This window comes from Trachymyrmex septentrionalis, unplaced genomic scaffold (assembly GCF_001594115.1).
Source record: "Trachymyrmex septentrionalis isolate Tsep2-gDNA-1 unplaced genomic scaffold, Tsep1.0 scaffold83, whole genome shotgun sequence".
Taxonomy (NCBI): Eukaryota; Metazoa; Arthropoda; class Insecta; order Hymenoptera; family Formicidae; genus Trachymyrmex; species Trachymyrmex septentrionalis.
The window spans coordinates 3224700-3243770 of record NW_017306018.1 but is presented as its reverse complement, the minus strand read 5'-3'; the positions used below and the strand labels follow the sequence as shown (position 1 = coordinate 3243770).

General features: G+C 37.0%; 2 protein-coding genes across 5 annotated transcripts in view; one reads left to right on the top strand and one right to left on the bottom strand.

Moving 5' to 3' along the window:
* The window catches only part of LOC108754975 (glucose-6-phosphate 1-epimerase), a 28402-nt gene extending 16834 nt beyond the window's left edge, over window positions 1-11568 (bottom strand). For both annotated transcript variants that reach the window (XM_018497667.1, XM_018497668.1), the window contains exons 1-2: window positions 11371-11568; window positions 10836-10887 (exon numbers count right to left, since the gene is read on the bottom strand). In XM_018497667.1, the coding sequence (XP_018353169.1) occupies window positions 10836-10887; window positions 11371-11440 (122 nt within the window). In that variant the 5' untranslated portion in view covers window positions 11441-11568. The remainder of the gene's footprint in view (window positions 1-10835; window positions 10888-11370) is intronic.
* Window positions 11569-12955: 1387 nt separating this feature from the next.
* LOC108755134 (FERM domain-containing protein 5) overlaps window positions 12956-19071 on the top strand; it is a 32434-nt gene continuing 26318 nt past the window's right edge. For all 3 annotated transcript variants that reach the window (XM_018497967.1, XM_018497969.1, XM_018497966.1), the window contains exon 1: window positions 12956-13324. In XM_018497967.1, coding sequence (XP_018353469.1) covers window positions 13229-13324 — 96 coding nt within the window. In that variant the 5' untranslated portion in view covers window positions 12956-13228. The remainder of the gene's footprint in view (window positions 13325-19071) is intronic.

The window sequence follows — 19071 nt, the reverse complement described above, 5'->3', positions numbered from 1 at the left end:
CGGCCATTCGCTCGCGCGAGCTCGCGCGAGCTCGCGCGAGCGCGAAAGAGGAAAGGGCTTTTCCGCCAATTTACCTAGAGATCGTACACGAGTGATGAAGACCTTGCCAGTCGAAGACCTTGAATCGCTGTTCACTATTCATTAGATATGTAGAAGTTTCAATTTTATAACGCAATTTCCTACACTTATCTACTACTACACGTCGCGCGATTACGTTGCAGTAAATCTGATCTAGATTCATAATTTATGGCACTGATTAACTAAATATAATAACAACATACACGACATGATTAATGTAGCAGGAATGGGCAAGAAGGTTTTCAGCTTTTTCAAAGTATGAAATTGTGAATGAAAAATGTCTTATACTTCGTATTTATTTATATATGATATTGGAATGGCTCGATTTATATAATATTCGATTTACTATTCGATCGCGTGATACTACACAACTAATGAAAGATTAATGAAATCAACGATTTATAAAGATTTTTTCAATGAAAAGAGTCCTGAAAGGAAATTGCGATGTCAAGAAATCATGTCACGTAAAATTTGTAGGAATTAGGAATAAGAGAGAAATAAACGCGTAAGCAAGTAATGCAATATAAAGTGCAGAAATTACGAAATCGACTATTTAGGATACGAATACCTATCAAAGACGGAATAAAATAGATGCCTTGAAATATTGACCGTCCATTTGTAGAGTTAAGAATCCTTGGAACGAATAATTCGCAAAGCTGAGTCTACAAATTCGAGGTTAACTGTGGAAGAAAGATCTTATTTGTAGAGTAAAGCACTACTTACGCTGCATACAGCGAGGCAACAATTGAAAAGAAAAGATCGAGGTTGATCTTTCACTCGTTTTCGTGTGTTTGTCGAGGGGATGAACTCGATATCGAAGCGGAGCGATTTGTATTCGGATTACTTTCGCGAAGGGAATCCCCTTATGTCCCTCGTAAGGTCAAGTTCTCTTAAGATGTATTCTTCGAGCGAATCTTTCTCTCCGCGTATAACGGCGGATTGAAGACGATCGATTAAAGATAAAAAAAATCGTCCGACGATAAAGTTTCATTAATAGGGTTATCACAAATTCCTCATTCTAAAATAACTTTTCCCTGATTTCCAGACCAAATTTCATCATTTTCCATAATTTTCAGAAATAATTCATTTATTCATTTATATAATTATATCACTTAAAACAAACAATAAAATAATTAATATCACTATTAATGTTGCTGACACTACTTGCATTTTTAATTATTAAATTAGTAGTATTCCAAAATTGCATTGGTTTAATGTACGTATATTGAACTTTTTTAAAGTAAAAAATTTTAATTTTTTAGAAAATTTTTTGCAAAATTCCTTGACTTTTCCCCGATTTCCCTGATCGTTTTTCAATTTTCCTAAGAATTCCCTATTTCCCAATTTCTCAAATTTCCAGTTTTACGACAACCTTGATTAAGCTCCTTTTTTCGCCTGGAAACCCTTTCGTCGGAGATACTCAACAGCGACAGTTTCTTACTTTTTTCAAACTTTTCAACATCTCTCGCCGCATTCGAGGGCGAAATTTCAACGAGACTCTGCGGCGTGAGGAACGAAAAACAGCGGGCGCGTTTGCTCGCTTGAACTTCTTTCCACCCGGTATAAAGGCAGCGATGGGTTATAGGCTGGGCCGTAGACTAATGATCCCGCTGGCTGCGGTTTTTGCCGGCATTCTACAGCATTCCCATTCAACTGGATTCCGCTTCGGAGCCACCGCGCGCATTATTTCCCGCGGTGCGGCGGAGCGCCGCGTTGCTCGCGGGTGCAAGATCGGGTGCAGTGTCGTCCCCGTCGTCGACGTTGCATCGGCCGCGCCTAATTTTTCTTCTAAATTTGTGCGAATTCACGAAGACGAAATGATGCGCGTTTCACTCTTCCAATTTCGCACCTGGACGACACTGAATTTCGAATTTTCGAATTTTTTTATGTAACATGCGCGTATTTTATCGCAACCGCTTATATAGAGGAACTACATGGAAGGAAGGAAAGAAATACTTTTACTAAAGTATTTCTAAAAATTTAGCTAGATACAAACTTAAAAATAATTTCGTTGAGCCATCAAGATAATTACATAGAACTTTCAAACTTGCTAGAATATTAAAACTTTTTGCAATATTGCTCATCACGTTTGACATTTCTAATTAAACAAAAAAGAAAAAAAAGAGAATAATGTGATTACCACGTAATTATTTTGATGATCGAACAGAATTATTTTCAGATCTGTATGAAATTTTTAGATAAATATTTCAGCAAAACTGTGCAATTTTAAATTAATTTTTCAAGGATCAATTTAAAACTTTCGATTCGAAATAATATGACGCGTCTACAAGAGATAATTTCTCAGGCGATGAGAATTTTCTAATTATCAGCGTTCGCAAAAATTATCTACCGCTTATCAACGTCACGTCTCAACCTGTTCACGTAATAAACCATTAATCTCCCTCTACGTCAAAGTTCTCTGGAGATAGGAACTATCAGTGCCTAATCAATTTTTATCCGACAAGCAATGTCGCTTTTGCGAGATCGTTTTTATAGACCGGAAATGCATTCTCTCGTCGTATAATCATAAATAATCGAGTCGATGGCAGTCATGCGAGGTTCGTCCCGCGGGTTTGTCACCCCAAAGAGTTCCACCGCCACCGGAAGCGCGTCGCCGTATCGGTCTGTTTTATGTCAAAACGACACTTTTTATATGTTAGATAAGGCGCGCGCGCAACCACGTTATCTCCCTCGTAAACGTGCTCACTACTAGTGGATGGTCAAAGTTTCGACCATAACGCAATAATAACGCGATCTCCAGTTACGGATGTTGCAAATAAACCATTGCAATGTATCATTGAACACTTATAACATCCGCTATTTTTAAGACAATATAAATATAAGAGACTAATCGAATATTAATACACATACGCTCTTAAAATGAACGTTTCATCTCTCATAGTCGCGTCTATTTTCTACCACGATATGAAAAATAGCGTCACACACAAAAAATATGCGATTTGAATAAAGTTCATAATTTTATGGACATTTTAATGCGAGACAAGCGAAAATAATACCGACGTAGTATTGATTGTCTCATCTCAACCGTGGCCAATGCCCAATGGTCAAACTCGTAAAGCACAACGTGCTACCGAAGCAAGTTTTTACGATTAGTGTTTTTCTCGTCCGTAACGTAACGTAATACAGAGATCCCCCGGATGATGATTATCACACGAATTAAGTGCGCAAACAGAACCGTTGTTGCTGAGACATTCGCACACGTGAATGTTTATCATTGGTTATCGTCGCGGCTTCGCTTCTTCGCTCGTTTCGTATTTCCTCGTGCAAATCTACGCTGCGGATACCAGCAAAAAGTCGAGACGACGGCTGGCGCGGTATCATTAGCGCTCTCTTTCTCTCAAATCTCTTTTCTACCTTTATTCGCTCTGCTCTTCCCGCGAGATCTATCGTTTATTTTACTTCTTCCCTATCTCTCTCTTCATCGCGGCTTCATTTCTACGAGATCTTTACATAACAGAGCACGACATATAATTTATACATCGCTACCGTTAGTGTAAATCAATGTGATTAATTTTAGTTTTTATAAAGAGAACAACATAAAGTATTAGGCAAAACTATATATGATTATATGTTGAAGTTGATGCCAAGCGATAAACGGTTTGTCTTATTACAAATTTCTTATCCTAAAATTCCATAACTTTTCCCCGATTTTCGAATAAAATTTTATGATTTTTCCTGATGCTTGCAAATTTTTCTGTATTTTCGTTCTGAGATTTAGAAATCGCTAAATATTTCGTTGTGAAAGCAATTTAATAATATTAGTAATATATAAATTACTATTAATATTGCCAAGTGCTGACAATGCTTGTATTAATCGTTAAGTTGATAGTATTTCAAAACTAAATGTACTGCACACATTAAACCTCTTTAAAACAAAGAATTTTAATTTTTCCATAGATTTGGCAAAATTCTCAGACTTTTCTCTGATTTCCCTGACATTTCATTAATTTAAAATTTTATGACAACCCTATGTTAGGAGGCACAGTAGTGTCTCAGATATATATCTAGTAAACATTATATATATATATATATATATCATTGAATTAACGATACTTTACGTCTATTATTAATTCGCGATATCGTTGTATTTAAAAGAGATTACAAAATAAAATGTCCGAGACACGGGCGTTTTATTTAGCATAAAAAGATTTTGAGGATACGATGTTAAAACTATATATAATGTATGTAGAGTAACGCGTGGAATCGTAATGTTTCCACAGCCCGAAGAAAGAATCCCCTAAGTGCCTTTGCATTACCACTAGAAACAGACGTTCTTGCCATATGCCCAGCACGAACCAATCCCGGACGACAAAGACGTATGCGAGGTCAAATGTACGCGAGCGCAGGACGTTTTTGACATGCCACTGCACCGTTTGACATTCTCCTTGCCTTATATATAGTAGTATAAGAAAGGCCGGTGTCCATGTTTGAAGAAAGATCGTAACGATTTAAAATATATTTCCCCGATCGATTAGAAATTATTTGGTTCAACAATCAAGATTCTACGATGAAAATTTCAATGGATGTGACTCAATAGATTCTATTGTCAGAGCCGTTATAAAAGAAAGTTTATCCAGGCGTACAGATTATTGTTCACCACGCGAGAGTGAGCGCGTTCGAACGATTTCTTGTTGGAGAAACGCACGAGTTTTAGCTCCGAATTATCATCTCGTAACACATAGTGCGTAGGGAACATCACGCGATCGAGACGAGCCTTCACCAAATCCACGGTTCAAAACGAAACCTCTAATCTGAAAGTGGAGTTGAAATTTCATGGTTGAGTCCTGCCAGCAGCCATTAACGACGCTTTCCTTTTCCATGTCCTTTCTTTCCTCTCCCTTCCCCCCCCCCACCCCTCTCTCTCTCCCCCTTCTCGCGAGAATGTGCGCGAAGCATGTGTATACGTGATCGTGGCGCGTCTTTAGGCGTGGTGAGGATAGACGAGGGACCCTTAATCATCATCCCATCCCTTCGCCAAGATGAATCGTGCATTTGTATACCCGCACCCCTTTCGTTCACTCTGTTCAGCCTGTCTCTGTCGCCTTTCTTGATTCGCTCTAGCTATTTGTCTCCGTCCCGTCTTCCTTTCTCTCTCTTTCTCTTTCTCCCCTCGGGGGTCATTCCCGACCGTCACGGGTCTTTGTTCCTGAACCAACTGAAGAACAGTTAGGTCGCTTTGCTTGTCTTAGAGTCGAAAGGGGTAGCTAGTAATACGTCTACAGTTCTCAGTACAATCACGCCGGATGATTCCTTCCGTGTTTAACCCACTGCAACGTTCCGTTTGAATCTTCTTTCATTCATAAAGATTTACAATCTGAGGTTCAGAGTTTAGACCATAGATATAACACAGGCTATACAACTCTATACAATGGAAAAAAAAAATAGGACGCTTCGGTCAGTGCCCTTCTATTCTAATTTACACATCTTTCTTTCATTTTTTTTTTCGTTGACCAATTGTGTAGGAAAAGTAGTAAAGAGTTGTCAAGAAGAAAGGGAGACTATCTTCACGCTTCCTTTCTCTCGTTTTATCGACGTATTAGATACACGATTTAGACACGGACGTCTTCATGCTTTTGATTCAAACCTCCAAAGTGAATTAAATGGCCAGGTATCCGGAATTTTATGGTCTTCTTACGGTCATATCGATACAAAAGTTTCTATGGCTGTTTTGTATGACTGAAAAGGTATACACTTTTGGAACTAAAAATAAACTGGATATATACATACAATATTTGGTAAAAGAGTTCCAGTGCAATTTGGTGGCAAACGAGAATAAAAAAAACAGGCCTAAAAGTTATCTATTCCCATCATTGCCGTGATCGTAAAATAATCGGCAAATCGCAATTCGCCTGATTATTTTTATTATCGCGCTAACGGAATTCCAGCTATAGTTCGTCGCCGTTTACGCATCGCCGCTTCGTCCTGATTCTTCATTTCCGTTTTTGGGCCCCGTCGTGGACGCAGATGTTCGACGAGGGCACGTCGACATCCGTGGTCGGATTGTAAGAACCAAGAGATCGACATGCTGCACGTGGTCCTCTCATGTTACCGATGGTGCGCGAGTACAACCGGTCAGCTTCAGAACGACTGACTTAATTTCGCGCGCGCGCGTTTCACGATTTGACAATCATTACTAAATGCATTGACTGCGCTCAGCAGAAAAAGCAGCTTTGCAATTATTATAAAATTCTTCAGTATAACAGGTTGACTCATAGGTTTATTTTAGATCCGGTAAAGAACTAAGAGCAATCGTCAAAGAATTTTACAACTGCTGTGAAGCTGCTTTTTCTGCTGAATGCAGCCAATACATTTAATAATTTGTATGTACAAGGTGCATTTTATATTTACATGCACTTGAGGGATATTTTAATGATTTCTTGTTATTATTTCGGGAGCTATTTTTCCTCTCTGTGTAAAATTTGATATTAATAAGTAACGAAGCGCCTCAAGTGAAAATCTCATTAAAGTTAATACGAGATTCACTGGAGATTTTGTTGCTTGTAAGCTTAAACTCCGTAAACGAACATCACAATGTTGATGCATTAATTTCTTCGATATTATTAATTGAAATTAAAACCTTTGTTTCTAAACGTTAATTCGAACACGTAGTATTCGTAAATTAAAATATATATACCTCGTACATCGTGCACGGTGCATCGCGATATCATTCCACCGTATCATTCCACGACCGGACATACCGACGTAACTTTTATAGCCGTTTCAAGAGAAATTGGAGTAAATTACGAGCGTGTTTGCCGAGCGTCTTGCGCCGTGTACGTGTATAATTGTGTACGTGTGTTACTTAAAATTCTTTGACGATGTCTACCCTGAATGGCTACCATGTTCTGGCAGCAGCCGAACGATGACTCGCGATTATATCCGTAAGTCGAATTACACATCAATAAGTAGTACGTATGAGAAGAAATAATTGCATTCTATGTAGCATTGTTTAAAAAGATACATATATATATATATATATAAAACCGAATTCGCCAGGTGATTCATCGCAATTCCTTTCCAATATAAGTACCTATTACGTAGCCGAAATAGCGAGGTTTGTCTCGTGGTGAAAGTACGATCGGCACGGCAATTAAACTGAAATGATGACTTTTCGGTTTCACGTTGTCATCGTTCCGATAGCCGCGGATCTATTGCAAAACCCAGTCTCGACAGCGGCTTTACAGTCGGAAAGACCGATGACTGGCAAGCGACGAGGGGCCCTGAACCCCGTGTATAAGGTATGTACTGGTCCAGAGAGCGCCCTTGCCTTCGCTCTCCGTCAGTTTTTTCATCGTCTGCTCTCGGGCTGCCGCTTTTAAAGCGATCGTCACGGGCACCGCGCTTTTACGCGGTTCTTTCTCGGCAGGTGTGCGCGCGCGAGCGCGCCTTCTCTCGTTGTCTCTTCCTTCTCGTGCTACGGAATTGCATTGTCGCGAAAGAGTGATACTACTTGAGAGAGAAAGAGACATCTTCTCCAAGAGATAGAGAGGCAGAGAGAGAGAGAGAGAGAGAGAAATTATAAAAATTGGGAAAATACGAAGGTAGTTTGTTCAGTCAGTGACTTCTTTCATTCAACTTTGTTGAACCACAATTTGACTTCTTTCTCAACATACTCTTCTTTTAAAAAGTCACTGACTTATCAAACTGCTTACGTATAAATATGTACAAATTTCTCTGGTAATATAATGGTAAGGGGTTTTTCAGAAGTTTCGAATGTACGAAATGAACAATGTGATCGGAAAAAAGGAAGATTACTTATACCTATCAAAGAGAAGTTGCAATGTTCGCGTACACTAAAACGAGAAGAAGAACGTGCCGTTTGTGCCTTACCGAGATATTCAATGCATTGCCGTCGCGTTTGTAATACAGAGAGTTACAGTCTGATGTTCATCCTGTGTTCATAGTAAAAAAAAAAAAACAATCATCACTCGCGGTGACTGGTCATAAAACAACATTCGAGGAAAAGCTGAATAAATCGATATTAATATTTCAGTGTAAACGAACTATGCAAATACATGCGCGTTTAACGGAATCGTGAATATACAATTAAATTGGATTAAAAAATTAAAAGATGACTGGAAAATATGATCGAGTAAACTCGATTTGCTCTCAGTCTGATTGGAACTGCGTATCGTTTCGGTACATTTCGCGGCGAGAGCCTTGAATCAGTCACGTACTGCGACGAAATCTCTTTTTGTGAGTCAAACGAAACGGATTTTGGCATTGATCTGCATCCATCGAAACTATAATTCGTATATTTGCTTGCTTATGCCTGCTATAGCGATTATATTATTAACTGTTGCAGCAGTCGAAGTTTAAATGGCGCATGTATTGCTCTCGTAAATGATGATACTTTAATCGTTTCATTCTTGTACTCGACAACTTGCAATCGGTTTTTTTCATCCGACTGAAAGCAATTTGTTGGGCAATCTGCGCGCATGTGGAACACGCGAGCAGACTTTGTTCTCATCTAGAAAGTGTCAATCTCGAAGAGTAATCTGTGACTAGCATAATACAGGTTTTTACTACGCGAGATATGCTCAAAGGAGCAATGGCAATCTAAATTTAATAAATGATATTTTATTGTTTTTAACTAGTATGTGTATCGAAATATAAATCAAATTTCTGTAGTTTTATTTCAAAGTATACAATATTCATATTAACGTACGTATACTTAGTAAATAATAGACAAAATTTGAGTTGAACTGATTAAATTTCCTTAACTACTCCATAGTTTTTAATTAACGACGTGTTAAGCAGTAGAGCGGGTTTAATATGATTAAAAATAATTCAAATTGAGTATAATTTGGCATTATGAATTTAACAATGTTGTAATCTCGAACAACAGATCGATGACATGAACCGGAGGTGTTAAAAAATTTTAATTGTAAAAATTTCTCGATAACGTCTGTTAGATAATTTACAATAATACTAGAAAATTCTTCGACTTGATAATTTTCGAATTCAAACTTTGTCCAAATTTCAAAATTTCTTTGTCCTCATTCAAAATTTGTTTGTTTATCTCGCTTTAAGAGTTTAAATTCAAATATTTATCTTAAACATTAAATACACGCAATCTTTACTTTCTTAAGAACGCTTTAAACAACATTTTAAGAAAACCAAAATTAAGAAACGTTAAAAAATTTATTAAACTTACATCAATTTGTCGCTTCGTAACTTTCTATCTTAATTATTTTATCCGTTTGATTTTCTGCAATAGATTGCTCACGTAAATGTTCTTCCGACGCTATAATTTTGCGTCGTAATGTATGATCAAGCTAAATGCATTCTATCTCATCTAAGATGCGTAACCTCGCGCGCAACCTTACAACATGCGTCAACGATTATTTCAACGATTCTTATATCGCGTCTTATGACCTATACAGGATGATTCACGAAAAATCGACATTTTTTCAAAATATTTTTCTATAAATATCTAAGACTTTAAACACAATAGACCTTAAAGTTTAATCTGTTTACGTGAATTATAATTGATACATTTAATATTCACGCGATTTAAATTCAATCTGATTATAAGAAGCAACATACGGGTCGCGTGAATATTAAATGTATTAATTATAATTCACGTAAACAGATTAAACTTTAAGGTCTATTGTATTTAGATTAAATCTGATTATAAGGAGCAACATTTGATCGCGTAAATATTAAATATGTCAATTAAAATTAAGGTTTAATAATAACACTAAAACCGCGGCTGTATGCTATTTTTTATTTACCGATAGTTCTTCTTTTTGAGTTAATTTGAGTTTGCACGTGGAGCTTTAGATTTTTGTAACTTTTCATAAATAATCATAATGAATTACACGTAATTTTACTTTTATGATGACAATCCTTCCTCGTAAAAAGTTAGATTTACCTTGAATCGCGATTAAGTTAATTTAGATCCACGATTTTAATGTGTAAAAGATTTAATATTAAATTTAATATTAATTAAGTTTAATATTTTCTTTTAAACGTCTGTTTGTTGCGTAACAATTACGCAAGATTTTAACCAATCTATATGTGCCTTCTAACAAACGACACAGTGTAAAACAGTGATCATGCCATCTTTGTTTAACATTTGGCAAACAATAAGGATGTAACGATCCATTGTGTCACTTGTATCGCTTGTTAAAAGGCATATTACATGTCCGATTTTAACATGTTTTTTCTTTAAGATATTTTATAATTTGAAAAAAATACATCCTTACTCGAATAAATACAGGAAATAAAGTTAAAAGAGAAAAATACTCATCAGGATCTACATCAGCTATTCGGATGCACAAAAATTCTTTATTTTTCGTGTGAATGTAACAAGACAAATAAAATATACGTTTCAACCCTTCAATTCAAATCCTTATCAATATAAAATATAAATCGAAATTATGTAATTAACGCACATTCCAAATTGATAATTCCCGAGAATTTAGCTCGTTCTTCTTTATCCAAATGACAAATTAGCTATGTAATGAATAGTCCGATGATTATCAAAATTATTCCATTATACAATAATATAAAACTTACATAAAGTAAAACTGAAGTTATATGCATTGCGTCACTCTGAGGGCTTTTTTACATTTTTCACTGATAGATTCTTTCGAGAGCCTCATTATATATATTTGTTTAAAATTAAAAGAGCAATACGCGCTAATTGGAATCGCGGGAATTACGATTTGTCTGTCAAAGTGCTATGTGCTATCATGCAGTTATGTGTGAAATCTCATGTGTGTACTTACCTAACGAACAATTGTTCCTGATTATTCACCCGCCAGGACACTACTGTGGCTCCTGTAAAATGGAAAATCAAGATCAGAAAATCGATCGGAGCGATCGCGTGGAAACGGCGGAGGGTGCACGCTGACGATGACACGTGAGGGGGCACCCGGACGGTGATAACACATCGCCGTCGGCCGTCGACGTGCCTAAATCGCGCCAAGGAATATACCGCGAGAGCGGAGGTATGCACTCGCACAAAACACGCACGCAGACACGTATATACGTACGTACGTAGGGCTTTGTCGGTCGCGTATCAGGACGCGGCAACGGCAGCGCGACTGACGCGTAAACTCGCGACGCGCGAAAACGTTTCGGAGCTTTCAATCGTCTCGTTGCGATTCTCGGTCGGATTTCTTTGCGATTTCGCGCGCGACACTTCCACGCAGCGCACTCATATATACATATACGCACGCACGCATCCACACACACACCATATACGCACGCACACATACACACACACACACACACACACAACATACACACACATACACACACCGTGTAAATTGATGGTGCAGGTGGTGTTGTTGCCCCTGTCGAGCACGACAACGCTAGTAGCCGCTGCCATGTTTAAGTCGCAAATGCGCTGCCGGCCGGTCGCTCAACGCGAGCAACCTTTGTCCGACGCCCTCGACTCGCCCCCACCCGCGCGCAACTTCACCACTCACAAGTATTCTCGTCCTGCGCGCGCGACGCTTCGCGGTGGCGGAATCAACTAATTTCTATTGAGACGAATCGAATTGTGACGGATCGACGAACGATAATTCGAACCTGTACCAGCGGTCGAATATCTACTTCAGCCGATATTCATATAGTTGATTCTTATAGATAGATGATAGAACACATTTTGGGGATGGTTGATAATGGAGCGTTTCGAGGCGCCGGTATTCAGATTCGATTTGTATACACATTTAAGACTATATGTCTTGAAATCTTATGAATCAATTACAAAGCAATATTAGCATTTTTAAATATTACTTACGACGATCGTGAAATAAGAACTATGAATACTGGGCTAAGTGTACGAATCATCGTGAAGTTGGACGATAATTAAGATCTCCGAAGTTATCGTTATTGCTTGACAAATAGCGCCCTCTACTTGTTCAAAAAAATTGATTGTACACATTTAGAATCAATATTCCTCTAAATGTTACACCACCGACGAGATACTATTAAAGACTGTCAACCCTGAGCAAATTTTCGGCGGTATAAAAAGAGCCCGGAGATAATTGAAGAACGCTAACATCGACGCTTATCGACAATTGATATAAATTTGCTATTGTTAACATAAATATTTGGTTCATACATTATTAAATTTATGATTTTTATTACATAAATATTCCATAAATAAATATGCATACTTGTAAAGCTATAATATTCTATATATTGCAGAAAAATTACAATTTTTTTCTCTGCAGTTATCATCTCAGTTGATAATCAAACTTTGATGATAGCACTGAAATCACAATTTTGAAGAAAAATCGAGTATTATTGAGTTCTCAATGCATAAATATCCACTAAACTAATAAATCATAAAATTAGTACAATATTTCGAGTTTTTAACTCTTAATTACTTCAATATTCACAAGAACGCCAACTCCCGTAAGGATGTCGGTCTTTAATAGTATCTCATCGGTGGTTACACTAAATATTCTCAAATATTCTTAAATACAACTTTTAAACCGATCGGAAAATTGTGCTAAAATTTTACATAGATACAATTAGAAGTAAATGATAGAATAATCTGTAAAATTGAATTTGATTAAATCCCTAATGTTTTAAAAATAGGTACTAAACATCATTGTAATCATTAAAAAATAAATTTGACACATTATACGGTGTATAGTAGTATGTACAGTGCAATCCGATGGATTCGAAGCAAGTATCGCTCGCTGATCGCTCACGCGCGGTCGTACATTCGAAAATCGAAATCCGGCGCGGGCGGAGTCCATGATAGTTGAATAACGGCAACATCGCGCATTGGGCAGCGGGCAGCGGAGCGGACAGCGGCGGGGCAGAGGACAAGAGATGTGGCAACGGCGCGTTTGGTCGCGGCGGCGGCGGCGCAGCAGTGAGACGAACTGGTTGACAGACAGCTTCGCGTTCTTCCGCTACGGTGATGTGTCGTCGTTCACCGCAACCGTGCAATCGTGCCGTCGCGCCGTGCCGTGCCAGCTCGCCGATTAATACCGAGTACGGTCGCGCGTCAGCGGCGGCGGCGGCGACGACGACCGGCGTCGACGACGACGACGACGGTGGAGCGTGCCGCGATTAATAAACGGGCAGTGTGTGGTGCTGTGGAGGAAGGGACGATGACGACCGGAGGGATAATTTGGGTGGCGACTTGAGGGCAGAAATGTTGAAATTCGGCAGCAAGAGCGACGTAACGGTGGTGCATCGCGCCACTATTCGACTGTTCGACGACAACGAAATTATCTACTGTGACTTTCAGGTGAGAAACACTTCACTGCTCCGGCGCCACGCCGCCCGCTCCGCTCCGCTCTGCTCCGTTCCGTTCCGCTTCGCGGCCGCGGATATCCGCGCGCGAGCGCGACTTTTCTTTGCTACCCCTGTGCAGGTTCTCTCTTTCTCTCTCTCTCTCTCTCTCTCTCTCTCTCTCTCTCTCTCTCACTCACTCATTCGCCTGCGCGCTGTCATTCATCAGTACATATTGGCATCAAATGGAAGATCCGAGAATCGCTCATCATTTTTTTTATTCTCTATCCGATCTTACTCCGATTTTTTACCCTACCAACGACAGACATTTGCCAAAGTGATAGACAGATATTTGAAATAGGGACAATGAGAAGATTTCAATGGTTCTCGCAACATGCGCGATTTCACCGTGCGATTACCATTCTTGATTTCAACAGACTGTTAACAACTTTATATAAACTGTCCCACTTCTCGCGCATTATTTCTCAATTTTAGATTGCTCAATCATTTGGAGATTCTCCTTAGCGAAAATCTCGAGAGAGAACTTATTATTTGTCGCGTCTTTCGAATCTTTTAGCGTCATATATTTTTGTGTAATTAAGCTCTGCATTGGAATTCTATAAAACTATCCGAATATAGTACTTCCATTTAATTCTCTTAAGTTTTTTTCACGAGAAAAATTTCTTTTTCCTTCAACTTTTATGAAAAAGCTTTACGAGAAAGCTTTCTTTTTCAATGCCTCGTAACTGAAAAATTATCAATTCTTCGATATTTTCTCCAAGGAAAATTCAAGCTGATTAAAGAGAATGTAGTATTAAAAAAAATAATAAGCGAAAAAAAAGTGGACGCGCTTTTAAATACATGATAAAATATCATAAATAAATGTATATAATTTGCTTTAGTTTCTGTTTAGTTTTACAAAATTATTCTTACAAATATACTTGTTTTATTTAAATTTGTTTAGTGATCAATTAAATGAAGCAATTGTTTTTGTGTCTACAAAATGACAAGGTTTTCGTCATGACGGATGCTTATTACAGGCACATTAATGAAATATTAATGAATTCAATAGATTATTATATAATCGATAGTATCTTTTCATATTTCGTCATGCCGCACTGGATTAATGGTCACCACTAATGACGACATTAAGGACATATTTTGGATGTATCGCATTCCTTCTTTTTCATATCTTACAGCGAGAGAAAAGAGCGAAAAGAAAAAGGAGTGGAAGTATGGCACACATCATTCCTTCTTTTCCGACGTACTGATGTCACGATGATTACTGCATCTGCATTGTTTAGAAATTCAAATCGATGATGTAAGACACGTAAATCTTGAAGGTTTACGAAACGCGAGGAAACGTAAAAACAAAAAGGCGGCAAATATTATTTTTATTGAAATACATTCACGAATATTTTATGCGAATTTTATTGCTATGATTTACATTATCCGACCTTTATTTATCTGTTTTTTTTCTGAATGTATAAATTTATTCTGCCTTTTTACGTTCTAATTTGATTTATTTATTGATAAAATCCACTTTCCATCGTTGATTATAGATTGTAACATTCATTTCAGTGATACCTCTGACTTTTTTTTACTCCACATCTCATCTACTCTCCACGTGTCGTTCACATCTCTGATGTCTGATGTCTGTTCGTGATTGGGATTGAGCACCGCTGCACGCAGGGGTCGAACCGTGACTCTGTATCGCAGCCGTGGATCCCTTTGACGTTTAGTCGCAGTGACGGCACCCACTACTTGGATCGATTCCAGAAAACCGTCTGTGCACGCGGTTTACACTGTCAAAAACGCTCTCCAGTCATTTTTGCTTGGCGTTCCGCGCCTAAAGCGGTGTCTACAATGAGATTTTAAGACGTAAAAATTACCTTCCTTAAGTTTTAGGATTCCTTAAGGACCGATTCCACCCAAATTAACTTTAATCCTCGTTTAATTTACTGTTTATCTTTTCCCTCTCTAATTCTTAAAGTTAGAAAAAGATCAAGAATAAATTGAACCTAGATTAAAGTTGAGCTTAAGCGTCTGCAATAATATTTTAAAACGTGAAATTTTAACTTTAAGCCATAAACCGTAAGAAATTGATCAATTATGCATCGTTTCCGACTGCATCCTCTAATATTGATAGATTAATTAATAGCAGAGTGTGTGACATTATTAATCCAACCCAGATCGGTTCAAACCTATTGCAGGCGAAAACGCTAATAGTCAATTATTCTTCTCACGTTCGACTGTGACCGAATTAGTCAGTCAATTTCTTACAGCTTAAGGCTTAAAGTTTAAGTTTTACGCTTTAAAATCTCATTGTAGACGCCACTTTACACTTTACACGGTTGAATTCATAATTGTCATATTATATTTAATTTGACTAAAACAATAGTGTCAAACAATTTAACTCAAGAAAATGTATTTAATTGATTCAGATTTAGTTTATTATTTACTAAGTGTAGATACACATTAATACGGATGATGTTTAGTTTGAAACTGACCATAGAAATGGACACTGATTTACATATTGACATAGATGGAAGTTAAAAATAACAAAATATTATTTAATTTATGAATTAATTATCATTGCTTCTTTGATATCTAACAGAGTAGACAAAGTGAAGTACGCAAAGATTCTTTAATTCGATTTTTAACACAGCAATTCAATTTATACAGCTTTTTACATTGTTTTCGTGTAGAAATAACTTTAATTCTATTAATAATTCTGTATTCTATTTATAATTCTCTCTATAATCCTACTAATTACGTGTCTCACGAGCAATCAGTCTATATTTAACTCTTCGCGGTCTACGGTTATGCAAGTAGTTATGGCATATTCTCCAATAGATTAATTTCATTCCCAACATTGCGAATGTAACATTTATTAGTTTTCCCTTTTCATCTGTTCTCATCGCAAACCACAAAATTAATACACATTGAATGTCATTGAAGTCTCTAAAGGCCGAGTCTCTCTCGAAAACAAGGGGAGGGTATAGAAAAGATATCTCCCTCATCCCCTCCGTTCACGCGAATATTCTGTTCTGGAACTCATGGGATTATCGTGAATTATCCCAGGATATCCGGAAGTAGAGTTGCACGCGTCGATCGATGATGTCGACCGGTTCGTTTCTCTTCATTAGACGAGCGATGATGCGCTCTTTGTAGCCGCAGAAACAAGGGATGCGTATTTCAACGGTACGTCACATCGTGTATATTATGATGGAATAATTGGCAAGAGGCCAAATCGAAACAAAATGGTAGGAGCCATTGGTTTAGATTTGTTCTGAACGGATGACGATTGGAGAGAAAAGCTATTGCACACATTAAAAGCCAATAAAATCAAAGGTTTTGTTGACTGTTGTTACAGCCATTGTTTTAGGCGCAGAGCCGTTATCACTGTAGTATTTTTAAACATATATATTTTCACTGATTCGTTTTTCCAACTTTTGAAAACGAGGTATAATTCAAATATCTGCTTGTTCTTTGCGAAGAGCATCAGTACATAAATTAACGATATAATTATAAAGAGAACGTATTTATTCGATTACTTTTTACGGAAATTGATCTTCTAAAAGAATTTAATTTCTTTCCTATATTTTATATAGAATTTGATCACATAAAAATGGAAATATCTGCATGATGCGCAACTGAATTGAAATATGTATATATATATATACAATATATTACAATCTCTATGTAACCATGTTATTATAATGTGATACCTTGCCAAAAATAAAATTGAAAATATTTGATAAGTATATCTGTCGTATTTTTTGTCTGATTCTTTTTTAATCTCGCATATTTAGCTTTTATTTCCATTTTATAAGTGTAAGGAAATATCTGAAAATAAAGTTGCTATCCGATACGGAACAAGTTTAATGAAAAATGGAATAAACCTTTAATTTTGCGAACAGTTAAAATTTTATTTTTTATTTCTTTGCGACATCGGTAGAAGCTGTTTAATCGGATTTACGAGTGAATTCTAGGCCATTGTATTATTTCTTCTCGTTGCATTAGTGCGGCCCATTTGGCAGGGTATTCTCTGATAACCGTAAATTATGGCGGACGACGTCATTTCACGCCTAAAAGTGTCTTAAAAACCTTCGTTGACGTTACGCATGCTCGCCTTGTCGCGTTTAATCTCGTCCTCAAAATAAAAACCGATAATAATCCTTAACCTTCTTCAAACGGCAACAATGTGGTGGTCCGTGCCAAAGTAAATGTTGGCATACATCATAAATAAAATAGAGAATTGTCGGAGCAACCGCGAGATGAAAGTTTCTGGATTAGCGGGACAATTTTGAAAAAGCTTGCGCCATCCGCATATTTTGAATTATTTATAAATGCAACTTTGCGAGATCCACATCGAGATACACAAATGATTCAAGTTTTTCATATATACACTTTCGCACAAAAAAATTCCATCTCGGAAAGAATTGAAACTACCTACGCTAGTACTTTATTAGCAGCAACAATAGCAGGATGCGATGTGGGATTCCATTCGAGTTTCCTTTAATTCTGTACCTGCTCATGGCGAGACAGCTTTGTATCTTTGCTTTCCCGCGATATCGTATCGAATTTAATTTATGTAGAACAAGCATCTTTCCTACACATGGCAATAATCTTGTTTATCCGCACGATTTATATCGATCTTATATTTGGACAGTTCGAAGTTAGAATGATTCCGCAAAGTCGATCTCGCGGTTGGGATTATATTCGCGAGTACGAAGTTCAACAGATCTTTCTTCGCAAACAACGATGTCTATAAGAGCCGTCGTGTCTGAAGGTACAGGGTCACTAGGCTGCGAATCAATGATAGCCGCTCTCTTATACCTCTTACTACTCCCTGTCGACGTGACGGATATACTTAAATTATTACTGATTAATGCAAATTTCTCGACACAATTGTTGATCGACTTTATACTTTGAAACTCGTAAATCATTCTAAAGCCTTATACAGGTTTACTGTTTCTCTTATGGAAAAAGTAGATCTTTGCACTGTATCTAAATAAAAAAAATAATTAAATTCAAAGGAAAAGAAAAATAAATTTGACGGATACATGATTTGATTTATGAGCAATCAAAAAACAAATTTTTAATGAAATAAAATTGAACGAGTCGTAAGTGAAATCTCACTGAGACTGAGAGCTAAATTTTTTACAATAATGTTATAAATTTATGTTGTAAAGACGGTAATTATTTCGATATCTATCTGCTCATATCGTTCCATTTACTTTTGTTATATTTACGTAATAGACATGCAAATTATAAAGATAAACTTGGAAGTTACATAGTTCAGATTAGCTTTGCAAAGAAGTCTTAAAGTATGTCTCTTGCTCTCACAGTCGAGTTTAAGATACGCTTTTTGTGCAGCAGAAATTGTGCATTGAATTGCAAACTTGAATTTTTTTACTTCGTACGTCTCAAGAATGCTCGAGAAAAGGTTTATTTATACATGCATACATATCTTTTATTTATTATGTTTCCTTTATTTTTTTCTTTCCATAAACGAGTCAAACACGTCAGTGGATTTCGATGAGAACCGATAAGAGCTTTTTGTAAATTTTTTGTACGATCTCTTAGGCTGTAAAGTCAATAAGTCGACATCTCGCATTGAAAATCTTCTGTATAATAGTACTAAGAAAATATTTACTTATAGTAAATAAATGTTTATTCAATAAAGAATGAGAGTAAAATCAAATTAATGATTTTTATATTAAATAAATATATGTTTACATTTAATAAATATTTATT